Raw genomic sequence first — 14,114 nt, 5'->3', positions numbered from 1 at the left:
TAAGTAGCTCTGAGGAGCAAGTGATGGCTCTTAAGGCAGCCTGAAGCTTGAATGCTCATCATAAAAATAAATCAGTTTGGACACAATTCCTTTGTGTCCTATGTTCTTCTTGGCCTGGCAATTTATCACAGCATTTAAGAATGGAAAAGTCTAGATGAGGAGAAAATGTTTCCTTGTTGCTTAGATGACCATTCACAATGCAGATGAAATCATTAGAGGCAGTGGCCAGTGCTTCTGGTGTTTGAGCAGCTCCTGCAGTGGAGCGGGTGGGAGCCATTCCCAGTTCTATCGCAGGATAGCTGACCCTTCCCACAACATCTGGGACATGAGTGGATGGAGAGACATATCGACCAGCAGAGAACACTCCCCAGGTGTGAGTCACTCAGGATCTTCCATTGGACATCAAAGCAACAGTCAGGGAAAGAGAAGATGAGAAGGATGGTAAGAAGACCCATAGGTGTTCTTAAAGGCAGATGCCATAAAGCTTCCATGCTTGACAGTTGAATTCTTGATCCTCACCTTTAGGGCATATATTATCACAAAGGCCAGATGACAGCCATGGTCATTCTCAGCCTTCCCAGGGCGAGAGGCACTTTGGACTTGCTCAGACTTATAGCACAGCATCAGCAAATGCTGACTCCACCAGCAAGTCTATTGCTTTGGAGAGGTTCCTTTTCCTTCCCTGGCTGCTGGAGACAGAAATTAACTCTAGGACTATGCAACTTGCATCACACTTCCACTTTGCTGGGATAGCTGGCACATTCAGCTGCGCCCAATCCTTGCCACCTCCAGCACTTAAAACTAGCATAGAACTTTACGCTCCCCCTGGCAAGCCACTGTCTCAGATAAATGCCTACACACATGCAACCAACACCCAAGAGAATCACAGAATCACTAGGCTGGAAAAGACCTCCACGATCATCAAGTCCAACCATTCCTATCAACTACTAAACCATGCCCCAACGGTGCATCCTCAGCAGGGTTCACACACCATCTCACCCAGCCCTGAGAGGATCTTCAGAACCAGCCTACTGGATCACGCCTCTGTCAAAGGCGTGTTTGCACAAGTCCCACCCTCCTCTGGGAGGGTTCAAACACCTTTCGTGCCAGGCTTGCTCTGCTATCTGCAAGGAGGGGAACAGAACCGAGTTAGTGAGTGCAATACATCAAATCCCAACACTTAAAACTGCCACAGACAGTTTGCAGGACACTTGGCAGCCTAAGCCATCCTCATGGATTTTGCCCACTGTCTGTGCCCTGCCTTGCCCTTAGGAAGCCTGCTGCTTAACCGAGCAAACTATCAAATGCAAAAAGGCTTTTGTTTGCACTGTGCGTGTTCTCCTTGGGTGCAGTGAGGAAGGGAGAAGTGAGGGTAAGTCAACACAAAACTGAAAACACAGCAAGCAAATAAGAATTTCTATGTAACACATCTTGGCAGGTACAAGCCAGAAAAGCAAACAGTTAGAAGGCTTTGCTAAAGAAAAGAAATTGGTGATCTTAAAAAGCAGGACTGATTGTAATCAGCAGCCTTTTAGCTCATTTACTCTGGCTGCTGCTCTTTCCCATCTGCTGCTCTGCCAGTCTCGTCTGGATTTCTTGGTCATTGCAGATGTCATATACAACAGGCTTAGAAAGCTCAGGCTCAATCTGGGCCAACCAGATGCAAAGGTTACTTGTGTTTTTTGTCCAAAAGCTGTATAAAAGACAGCATTTCCTTCAGTTTCTTCACCCTAAGCAAACCAGGAAGAATATTTTGTTGCCAAGATCTGCAGTCAGTGGAAATGATGTTAGCACAAGGTGATGACAAGCGTGGCCTTAAGAAGCACTTGAGGTCATATCAAGCTGTTGTTTGTAAATCAGAGCCATGTTTTAGTTAAAACCTACCTAAATTGCCTTAGCAGGCACCTGCTCCGCAGCTGAAGGAAGGTCTTGTGTAAATTCTTTAATCAAGCTATGTGAGCAGAGGGAATTTTTGTACCCTCATTCATCCGCTAGTGAGCTCTTCAGTCAGTTTTTGGATGTTCATCTAAGCGGGCGTTTGTACTGCAACATGCCGCAGCTAAACTAAAATGGGTATCTATGGTCTGAGTTCTCCTGCTGTGAATTACATTCAGTGTTGTCTTCAGCAACCAACAGGCTCAACCCTTATCAGCAAGATACCCCTCTGCCAGTGGAAGTAGAATGTACCCAAAGCACCGGTTCAACAGCCTGGGCAAATGCATGCTGACAGGAGAGGAGAACAGGTTTCAACAACGGCCACTGCAGAACCTACAATGCTCTGACATTAAAAGCTGTTCTAAACAACACGCTGAAATGTGTGGAGATGAGCCAGACCCCCTGGTGGGTGAAAATGGGAAAAACAGTCCTGAAGAGGGAGAATATCCGACAGCTAGAGTTGTGTAGCAGACAAACCATAGAGAACATTTACTTTCTTATAGCCGTTTGCAGCACAACTCTCAAACTGCAGACAACCTTTTCTTTATTTCCAGCCCTTATAGTGTGTTCCCATGTCAAAACCGTTACCAGTCCCTCAAGTTGTCCAAGTAGCATGTTTGTCCATTTTGGCTAATCTGTCCCCATGTGCTACAGGATCATCTGTTGAACTACCTCACTGCTCTTAATCTTTTCTTGAAATTCTCTTTTATTGCAATTCCCAACAAAAATTGCTAAAAAGTGCAACACAAGGGTGACACTTCTCTCCTCTGATTTCAGATTTCCATCAGATCCATCTTAAGCATCCAGATCACAAGATGAGATGAACTGTACCAAAAAGCACATATTTCACTCCATGAATTGCAACAGTCTGCCCTGCAGTACTATAAAGATCCACTCTGCACATGTTTAAGTCAGGTGAAATCTCTCCAACCCTTAGTAGTGCAAACCCACTTCTTAGCCAGCATTGCTTCCCCGTGCTGTGTTCCTGGCTGCTTGCATCTCTCTGATGTCTAATTCTGTCTCTGTGCCTTGGGATGAATTTTTGGAGTCTGCACGTTAATTTTAAAATGCAAATTTCCAAATTAAACCCTAAGTTACTGCCTGGTCCAGCACCTGCCCAGATGAGTCTCATTAGCTAAGTCAAAGGCAGTAGCAAAAGTTTAAGTATGCATTGTGGAAAGGCCAAAACATTCCCCATTCATGAGCTACCGTGACTGGAAACTCACCAGCTAAACAAAACCAGCAGCTGGGACTGGATAGGCAACTTGTACGAGGGGATCACTGCATGTCCCAAAATGCAGGGGACTGCTGAAAGGTCTGAGATGAACCCTATTGTACTTGGCAACACGAGTACAGTGCAAGTTAGGACTGGGGCAGGGTAGAGGAGGATGTAAGCTCACCTAGTACAGGCAGGGACTGATTACAGCAAGACAGAAGTGCCCTGACAGGGTACCTGGATGCTAGCTTTGTTCAAAGCACCTGCCCCTCCAAGCAAGAAAAAAGAGGAGTTCAGGAGTTTCCTGGCCCACCACCCTCCCTGCTGCCAAGCTATCTTAGCCAGCTCCAGAGGGGAGAGTCCAAACTGCCTGTAACCCAGTGGCTTTTGCAGTTGCCTAGGATAGGATACAATCACAGAAGATATGCAGGACTGTTAATCCATAGTGAATATGCCACTCTGTAAGCAACAACTGATCTATTTGCAAACTTCAGGCAATCAAAAAGGATATGTCATTTTATTTTCCTATAAAATGTCAGCTAGACACTTGATTTAAGGTAAAGCACTTTCGGAGGAGATGTGGGAATGATCTTACTGGATTTGTTCAGATCTATTGGTTACAGTGAAGGTACAGAGTAAGGTCAGCAAATTTGAGGAGTCGTATGGATTAGCAACATGACAAGCACCTTCTCCTACCTCTTGTCCCAAAAAGAACCAGGCAGTACTTTCAGCTGTTTTTCAAGGAGAGAGAGAGAGAGAGAAGAGCACAGTCCTACACTAGGACTTTTGGCTGGCGGTAGCAACTCTGCACTCTCCAAAATGTAAGATTAGACTTGCCTGGTTGATGCAACCCTTCAAGTCAGTATGAAGGATCTGGCCCAAGTCCATGGTCCACATTGTTCCTGCCTCGCACCCACAAAGCCGCAGATACCGGTGTCAGGTGCAAAGTACTTGCCTCTACCCCTTTACACTGACAGTGCTTTCCCCTGCTGCAGCTGACAGAGAGAAAGCCAGTGGATGACAAAAGCACTTACCTGCTCTCACTTTCCTTAACGAGGTCTTTTCAGAGCTCTGCTCCTAAATGCAACCCTGTATGCAGAAGGCACCTGGCTCCCAAGCATAGAGCTGCTCTATAGATATAAAAAATAGAAGCTCCTGCTCCTATTAAGTGGTACTCAATGAATGTCATACTCTGGTATCTGTACAGCATTTTCTTGCCATAACGGGCTGGCAGTAATTTACCCAGGAGACCTAATTCTCCCTCCACCCTATCCCCCTGCTTTTGTCCCACCGGTCAGTCTGGATCCAGTTGGTTAAGGTGCTCAGCAGGGCCTGTGACTCTCTAAGACGTGTGGCGATCTCAAAATGGAAAGTCACAAGATTGTAAACAGGTCAAATAAACACTTAGGACCATACTCAGATTCCATTGCAAGTGTTTACCCTGTTATTATCTATAGCTGAGCAGCTGAAAAGGGCTGAGCTGTGACCTGAGCCCAGGTGAGGTGGATTAGAAGAGGGACGAGATGCGCTATACACCCATGCTGCAGAATGCTGCAATACGCTGAACTTCTGTTAGCTTTAGGTCCAAGAGAACCAGCGGAGCCTACTAGACTGCCCGATAACCTTGGACCCCTGAGGAGGCTGCTTAAAAACACATTTTGTCAGATCCTTCCAGTTCATTACCCTGGTCCTGAACACAAAGTTAGTGGAAATCACAAATATAAGATGGTATGTTCCAGTTATCTTTGGGTAAGCACACAGAATGGTCACAAAGCATCACACCAACTCCTCAGTAGCTGCAATATCCAATTGGATATCCAATACAGGGAGCTACATGAAAACTCACGTCAGTCTGCTTCTGTCAAGGACACTAGCCTCTGACTTTTATTTCCTATTAAGCTTTGAAAGTCATTTTCTTACCGCACTCCAGTGGCAGCCAGGAGATGTTGCCAGCGATCATGGATTTGGTTGAGTTTATTATCTATTTCAGCAACCCGGCTCTTGTTGCTAGCTTTCCTTAGCAGATTGCCCATTTGCTCCAAGTGAAGCTTATTTTCACTGAATAGGTTTATTTCTTCCACGCAATCCTGATAAATATATACAAACATTGTTAATTCCTGGGCAAACGAAAACAAAAAAACCAAGAAAAACAAACCAAAACTATCTGTTTCTTTTCCCACCCGTGTGATGTGACATCAGGTTTGGTTTGCAATTGCTGATGTTTCTGCATCGGCATGTAGAACTCTCACTCAAAAGAAAAAAAAAAGATGGAAAAACGGTGTCACGATGAAGCCGCTATGGAAAAATAAGTACCTTAAAGACTAGCAAATGCCATGAGTAAGTACTCCAAAAAAGAGCAGTAATTTTGTCACTGGTTTCCCAATTTAACAATTTTTCAATCAAGCTACCTCAAAAGAACCCAAAATCAAGCCTAGGAAGGCTTTATTTTGCTGGTATTCTTATCCAGAGGAGATCTAGGATTAAATATCAAGACCTTTAAGCCTCAGGAGGAACGCTGCAGCAAAATAATGGTCCTGTTTACAATCAGGCTAATACAGAAGTATTAGAAAGCTCTAACTGCACTGGCTACCAAGGAGAAAGAATAGATTTATGTTCTATTTTTCATTATGTGAACTTCTTGTTTGCCTGGCATAAGACCTACCCCATCCTTCAATCTTTTCTTTGCCCTCTGACTACCAATTTTGCATCCACTGACATGGGTGGAGGTGGTGAGTGCAGTGAGATGCTCCCAGGACATCACTGATCCCCAGCAGGGAAAGCTCTGAGCAGTGCTGCACGTGCATGTGTGCCCAACACGGCAGACCCCCACCACTGCAACTCACAGACATCATGCTCCATGCCTCGATGCTGGCAGGTAGCATTTCTGGTTTGCATTGTGCTCCAAGTCTGACCATCAAGAAGAAGACAAGAGCTGATGCTCGAAAAACTGTCCCTTTATATGGTGTCCCTATAACAAGCTATCAGAATGCAATTGCAGAGAAGTGGTGTTACTACTTACCTTCTGCAGTTTGTCTATCATGTCTTCAATGCTAACATCTGCAGTCTGTAATACTTTGCTTTCCATTTGCACCAGCCAGGAGCACAGGTCCTTATTCTTTCCATTGAACACAACCCTCGTTGCGAGCCTCTCCTCGATCTCCTGCTTATGCAGAAATACCTATGGATAAGCACACATGTCAACTGCTAGCAACATCTTTTTTAGGAAGCAAACCAGCAATTAGGAGCCCTCTAATTTCTAGTCTGCATTTGGTCATCTTCCATTTTGCAGGAGCAGTTATTAAATATCTCTTGCTTTCTTTTTAAAGCCAGCAAGCAGATTGTTATTATGTCTTATTTTAGATAGCAGGGCCAAAAGCTTATTTGCAAACACCAGATTCTCTCCCTCAGATGAATTAAACTGACAGCTTTATAAATAATGGGCTTATATAACAATTTAAATGTTACTCAGTGAAAGTCTGAAAATGCCAAGCAAAGAAGGAATATAAAATATATAATTACTACATCCTGTTTAGGAGGGTCTCATATAGTATGCAAGAGAAATAACACCTAGGTAAGTTCTTCTTTTTCTGCGACTCTTAAGAGAAACTTTACAACTACCGACAGTAGTTATTTTATCTCTATAAAAATCTCCCTCTTTTCATTTGCTCACCAGTTCTTGAAGAACTTGCAGAAAAAACAGCATCAAAAACCTGTCCTTTTTATTGAAACTATAGACTTTTCCCTCAAAATTACATTTGCCAGGATGGATAAACAAATTGCTTAGACAGGGAAAGTAAGTTCTGATGCTGTCTGAACAAGTGAAGCTGATATCACTGCTCCAACCTCTCAGAAAGAAGCAGGGTCACTCTTCTATTCATTAATACTACTTATTTCTAACCTAGGGATCTTAAATACATATACTTGTATTCATTTACCTACTTTGATAGATTCCTGTACTAAGATGAAAGGAGCAAAGGAAGCGAGAAATGGTACAAATGCTACTAAAACAAAACAAGACAAACAACTGACCCTTCAGCATCGCCAATAAACTTTGTATAAAGACTGAGCATGGTATTTTGCTTGCCTTGGCTGCAAACGGCCACTCATAATACCATCCCAGGCCATTGAAACACTCCCTCTTCGTGTCTAGCATGCACCTTATACAGCACATGACTCCTCAGAATGCCATTACTGATTCTCCTAGACTAATCTCTAACATTGCTTTGTACCTCAGAGTGAAGTTTCAGTGCAGAAGCAAGACCAGCTCCACGTAACACTAGGATCAAATAGGAAGCACCACGTGACCTCCCACTATATTGGTTTTGTCCTTTAAATTCTGACTTGTTTAAAGGAGGGGATGAGCAGATGAAAGTGATTTCTAAATCTTTCATGCCGATTTAAGCAAAGAGGTGAGACTGAAAGCACTGTCTTAGGATACAGGGAAACAACCTCCAAAATTTTCAATGGCAAGAAGTCTCCTGGACACCTCAGGGACCTCAGTCTCCCTAAGAGGGCCTCTGGTCTGAGATGCGTTTTGTACCGTCAGCCTCAGAGGCACAGAGGGTAAATCTGTCATCCTACCTCTACCACTTGCAGCACCTCCCGTGTGCGGAGATGAGTTAACTTGGTCAGTGGAAGAAGAGGCTATGTGTGTTAGCAAAACCACCCATAATCCCAAAATGATCTGGACTCTATTTTTGCCTGCTAAGCACAGGGTAAGACAGGATTTTGAGAGCAGGAAGCACCTTGTAGCTGGTAAAGCAATACAGATTCAGGGTAAAACACAAATGAGACAAAAAATCCCAGACAACTTTCTAGGAAAATGACCCCTTAAAGCCATTGCTTTGAGCGCTATCTCCTTAGATGAACTGCCCTGGCACCAGCTTCATTTTGCATCCACGATGCATGAGCCATCTGAGCATTCCCAAGGGAATATCAAAAGAATATCAAGGCTTACACATCCAACCCATATGCTAGCATTCATTAGGACAGGATACTGGCTGATATGGATAGTTCCATCTTTGACCTACATGTACCTTGCAAAGACAGCTACGTAAACGCTAATCCCTTGGGTGCATCTTATTAGTGAGTGTGTTTGTATCCCTGCCCCTTCCAGCACAGGCATCTGGCTGCCTTGCTCCCATAGCTGTGACAGCTGCAGCCACATCTCGCTCCTAAAAGGCTTTCACCTCTCTGCATTTATACTGCAGATTCTTTCATTCCACATAATACGTCTTGCCTTCTTTGCCTCAGTCTTTAGTAGTAAGGAAAGTTGTTCCCTGTGTGTACATACCCAGGAGTTAGAGGAGCAGAACAAAGCTCCCATGTTCCAAGAGGAGGTGGTTAGAAACTTACTTGCCCAATTAGACACTCACAAGTCTATGGGGCCAGATGCGATCCATCCAACACTATTGAGGGAGCTGGTGGATGTGCTTGCCAAACCCCTTTCCATCATCTTCCAGCAGTCCTGGCTAACTGGGGAAGTTCCACTTGACTGGAGGCTGGCTGATGTTATACCCATCTTCAAGAAGAGTCAGAGGGAGGACCCAGGAAACTACAGGCCTGTCAGTCTGACCTCAGTGCCGGGGAAAGTCATGGAACAGGTGATCTTGAGTGCTATCATGAAGTACCTGCAAGAGAACCGGGTGATCAGGCCCAGTCAACACAGGTTCACGAAAGGCAGGTCTTGCCAAACTAACCTGATCGCCTTCTGTGACAAAGTGGCCCACCTACTGGATGAGGGACAGTGGATGTAGTCTTCTTGGACTTTAGTAAAGCCTTTGACACAGTTTCTCACAGAATTCTGCTTCAGAAACTGTCAGCCTCTGGCCTGGACAGGCGCACACTCTCCTGGGTTGAAAACTGGTTGGATGGCCGGGCCCAGAGAGTGGTGGTAAATGGAGTTAACTCCAGCTGCAGGCCAGTTACAAGTGGTGTCACACAGGGCTCAGTGCTGGGTTCAGCCCTGTTCAATGTCTTTATCAATGACCTGGATGAGGGGATTGAATGTACGCTAAATAAGTTTATGGACGACACTAAGATGGGTAGAAGTGTGGATCTGCTGGAGGGTAGGGAGGCTCTGCAAAGGGATCTGAACAGGCTGGGCTGAGACCAATGGGATGAGGTTTAACAAGGCCAAATGCCGGGTCCTGCACTTGGGGCACGACAACCCTATGCAGTGCTACAGACTAGGAGAAGTCTGGCTAGAAAGCTGCCTGGAGGAGAAGGACCTGGGGATCTTGGTTGACAGTCGACTGAACATGAGCCAGCAGTGTGCCCAGGTGGCCAAGGAGACCAACGGCATCTTGGCTTAGATTAGAAACGGCGTGGCCAGCAGGTCCTGGGAGGTTATTCTGCCCTGTACTCGGCACTGGTGAGACCGCACCTCGAATACTGTGTTCAGTTCTGGGCTCCTCATTACAAGAAGGATGTTGAAGCTCTGGAGAGTGTCCAGAAAAGATCAATGAAGCTGGTGAGGGGGCTGGAGAACAAGTCTTACATGGAGCGACTGAGAGAGCTGGGGTTGTTTAGCCTGGAGAAGGGGAGGCTGAGGGGAGACCTCATTGCTCTCTACAACTACCTGAAAGGAGGTTGTGGAGAGGAGGGAGCTGGCCTCTTCTCCGAAGTTTCAAGGGACAAGACAAGGGGGAATGGCCTCAAGCTCTGCCAGGGGAGGGTCAGGCTAGACATCACAAAATAATTTTTCACAGAAAGGTTCATGGGGCACTGGCAGAGGCTGCCCAGGGAGGTGGTTGAGTCACCTCCCCTGAAGGTATTTAAAAGACGTGTAGATGAGGTGCTCAGGGGCATGGTTTAGTGGTTGATAGGAATGGTTGGACTCGATGATCCTGGAGGTCTTTTCCAACCTAGTGATTCTGTGACTCCTCTAATTTGTTAGGCAAACCAAAGCAGCTGCACTAGCAGCTGAACCGGTCAAGTCCACTCTCCTACTCCCATGACCAGCACTGAGCATCAGAGCGGGCTTTCTAGGGGCTGAGGGGTGATCTTTTACTTTCTCCTTCAGCTCTTGTAGCCTGCTTTCCAATTCTCTGATTTGCTTTTCACAGCAATCCCAAGCCTGCTCAGGGACACCCAAGAAAGATATAAAAGGTTAAGATACTTTATTGTGACATATTGAACCTTATGGACATATTAGAAAATAGACGCTTCAACCCACTGAAATAAATAATCATGTGCACTGGTTACTTGGATTTTCCCATCTACAAAAACTGGGTGCACAGATTTACAGAATTTGAATCCTCTCTCGTGCTTAAGGTTTGCCTTACAGAGCATATCTGCTCCTTTTGTTTTGTCCAACATGAGAGGCTTTAAGCACTGTTTATGGGTTGGAGACTGTATCGATGACAGTATTCAATTTTAAGACATACCTTATGTGCTGTCCAGTCATGAAAGCAAATTCGTTGCTCTAATGAAAGAAATATAACCTACCCTCTAAGCTAAATAACACCTCAGGTCTCACAGCCCAAACCAGGACAGTGCTCCAGGCCATGGGGAGCATGAAGACAACCAGAGCAGGAAAATATCCATTGTAGCAACAAGTGGATGCCAGCTCCATCTTCCTTTGCAGAATCAAGGGACCACAGTTTTAGCTTCCCACAAGCCCTGATGGCACAAGACAGGCATTTCCCTCAGAGCCTCTCTGCAGTTACCAGCCGCTCAGTACCTGCCTTGCTACAGAGCTCAGACTTGAGGACAGTGGGGTGGGAAAGCTCTGCTCTTGAGACCCAGCACCAGAGAAGCAGAAGCTGCTTCTGCCCGGGGAGGGCACTATCAACCTGTAGTGTGTTGCTGAGTTGCATCTTCGTCTTCTCCAGCAGGACTCAGGTGTCCCCCCAACTCTGCTCTAACTGTCCAAGGTCCTTCTGGAGAACAGCACTGGTCTTGGGATTGGAGACAGTGCATAACTTCCACCCCAACATCAATGAGTAAGGAGTACGTGGCTTTGCCATCTCTGAAGAATCACTGCCTTACTCTTTAAAAGAAAATAAAAATGTTTCTAAGGTGTTCTTAGCAAGCTTTAGAAGCACATTTCGCTAGGAAACAAGTCACAACCCACAAAGGGAGTTACAAAGCATTAGTTTTCTCACACCCATGAAAGAATAATGAATAGGTCTTCTCCCATCTGCTTTTTTTAATTTCAGGAAAATCAGTTTCTTTCTGCTCTATAAAACTCTACAGTAACTTTTCACAGGCTGAATCTATAGATAGACTGAAAGTGCAGCAGGTACAAAAAGATGGAAATTCAGTTGTCTGAGTTGTTCTGAATAAAAAAACCCAACAGTTTAAGTTGTCCCAGCACCTCTAGCATCAACAGCTAAGAGAAATTTTTCAGAGATAACAGTTCTGTCTATCGTGACATATTTCAAATGAAGTAAGCCATCAGCACTAATTTGCCTACAACACAAACTGACCTATAACACAAGCAGATACAATCATTGCTTCTTTCTTTAAAACAACAGCAGGAGGGAAGGGCAATTTGGAGTAGAAGACTTTCTGGCTTTTACCATTAAGGAAAAGCATGAGCACTAACTCGTAAAATATACTGAAAATCATCTTTACATAGCAGGTAAAAATAAAGATGGAATAAATTGGGCAAGCGCCAAATGCAATATGGTGATGTGTTAATCCATCAACATCAGCTGGGTAGGAACACAATAAATACTGGACCTTGCAAATAGAGTTCAATCAAGTATTTTTGAAAGGTTTTACACTGCCTTAAGCAACCATCAAGTTTCCTGCTTGCTTTTACCTTCTTATAAAGCAAAGAGATGCATAATTAAATGGAAACCCCCGATATCCAAAATTGACAAAGGAAAATAATGTGGAACTCGCTGCCCTGAAGAACTGCTGCCCAGGTGTGTGCATTTGGGAGTGGCAGCTCCAAGGACTGACCTCCTTGCAAGTGCTTTATCCTCTGCTCTTGGCATCTCCTGCCCTTCCCTGCACACTCAGGGTCTACATCACCTGCCTTGCTACATATGTGCTTGCTTTCTTCAGGCAAACTGCAAGGCCTGTATTCAGCAGCCACGTCAGTAAGATGCATGCAGACTTAGAGGGTACCTGTTGGCCAGGGTTCTTGCCTGATGTCCCTGGCACATGGCACTTCCCTGTTCATATCAGTAACATTTTTAAAGCATACAAAGCTACTGAATGACAATGATGACTAGGTAGTTTCCTGTATAATGTGCCTTTCACAATGTCACTGGTTTATCATCTGACCTCAGCTTTAAGAAAAAGTGTCAGCAATTGTTTTTCCCCCCAAAGTAGGTTATTTTAAAGCATTTTATCTTATGGACAGCAGTTGTTTCAGTCTGACACCTCTCTCCCCCCCCCCCCCCCCCCCCAGGATTTTACATTTAGGAGAAATAGCTACAGAACCTTGAGATCATGAATTTGATTTCTAAGCTGGGAAATACTATTGTAGTCCTGGCTTCTCACAGCTATGAGGAAGCTGTTTGTATCAGCAAGCAAACTGAAGAGACTCTGCAGGGAACTCCTGAAGAGCCGCCACTGGCTCACAAGTCCATCAACATCTTTCTTCCTCTGCTGAACCATCCAAGTAATATTCTGCCACTGGTCTTTCACTCAAATGAGTTTGGAAATAAAGTCTCTTCAGAAAATGACAAGCATTGACTGTTAATGTATTTTGACCTCAAGGCAGCATTTTACAATAATCGTGATGGATTTCCATTCACAATATTGTATTCCAATAACAATACCTAACTATGCAAAAAGTTCTATGCAGCCCTACGCTCAACCCTGCTCTCTGTATTCCATCCTTTAAGCAATCTAAAAAAACCTGTTGCATGATACAAGAATGGATGATGCAAGTCGTTCTTGCTGTTGTGGTATAGCAACATGTATAACACGGCTATCATGGAAATGCGCTAAACACTTCTCTGAAGAACAAGGAAGGCAATGCAAGTGAGACAAGGTCTCTGATCATGCTGAAAAATCGATCTGTGCTTTTACCAGGCTGTAAGTGGGAGTTCAACCATTGTTTTATCCTAGAGCATTGGGACCTAACTGCAAAGGGAAAAGGCTCTGTGTTGCTACTGAACCCGTTCAAGCAGGGGTTTTGGCCTCTCCAACATGGTTAGATGATCCAGCTGATCTAGCTGGAGTGGTTAAGAGAATCCTCATCTATTGATTCCGCTCCTCCTCTGCAGGAATCCATGACCCCCAGCTCTTACACAAACACCAGTGTTTGAGGGGCTACCTTCAACACAAAAATCCAGCAGCTTTGCTTAGCTCAGGCCTGCCTTCCCTGACAGCCTTAAGCCAAGCTATGAACCTCATCCTGAAGTGGCTGAGGTGAGTACATGCACTGTCCCGCCAACCCTCCAGAAGCAGCACGCTCTGGGAGAGAGTGGTAAAGCCTTCACAGCAGAAACACCTGAGGCAGGTGAACCTCTGCTTACAAACATTACTTGTTGCTTCTCACTCTACAGCAACTAAGAGAAAGCGTAAGATCATTGTGATGAAACCAGGTTTAGCTACCTTATGTTTTGGGTTGCTTGGCTGATGACAACGTAATGACACACCATGTGGGGCAGGGGCAACATGGATAGCCTCACACCTCTGCACTTTGAAAAGTAGAGAGGTCTAGGAAGAGAGAAAGGATCCTTCATATGAAGGATCCTGATCACCCATTCTAAGGAGGTAGCTTCTCAGCCACAGCTACGGTTTCAACAACTGGAGGGTACCAGTAGACAAGGAAGCCTCCTGTCCAGGAGCAATGTCTTTTGTTAGCCCCAAAATCCAGTTACTATCCAAAATGCAGGCTGGTCAAGGCACCTGTGTTTCTCCTCACTGCACTCCTCACACGTTTGCAAAATGTGTCAGGGGGTACTGAAAGAGTGAACCCAGTCAAGAATTACCAACTCAAGGAAGAGAGCATATTCACTCTATTACTAAGATCTTTGGGATCAAAACAAATAGA

At 44.9% G+C, this 14,114-nt stretch overlaps 1 protein-coding gene across 1 annotated transcript in view; it reads right to left on the bottom strand.

The window, feature by feature from the left end:
• The window catches only part of LOC104057773 (nesprin-2-like), a 56,645-nt gene that overhangs the window by 13,950 nt on the left and 28,581 nt on the right, over positions 1-14,114 (bottom strand). Inside the window, 4 exon segments of the mRNA XM_054067167.1 lie at positions 1,571-1,683; positions 1,685-1,730; positions 5,072-5,238; positions 6,171-6,329. Of these exon segments, the coding sequence (XP_053923142.1) occupies positions 1,571-1,683; positions 1,685-1,730; positions 5,072-5,238; positions 6,171-6,329 (485 nt within the window).

This window comes from Cuculus canorus, chromosome 5 (genome assembly GCF_017976375.1).
Source record: "Cuculus canorus isolate bCucCan1 chromosome 5, bCucCan1.pri, whole genome shotgun sequence".
Lineage (NCBI taxonomy): Eukaryota > Metazoa > Chordata > Aves > Cuculiformes > Cuculidae > Cuculus > Cuculus canorus.
This window is presented reverse-complemented; position numbering and strand designations above follow the sequence as displayed.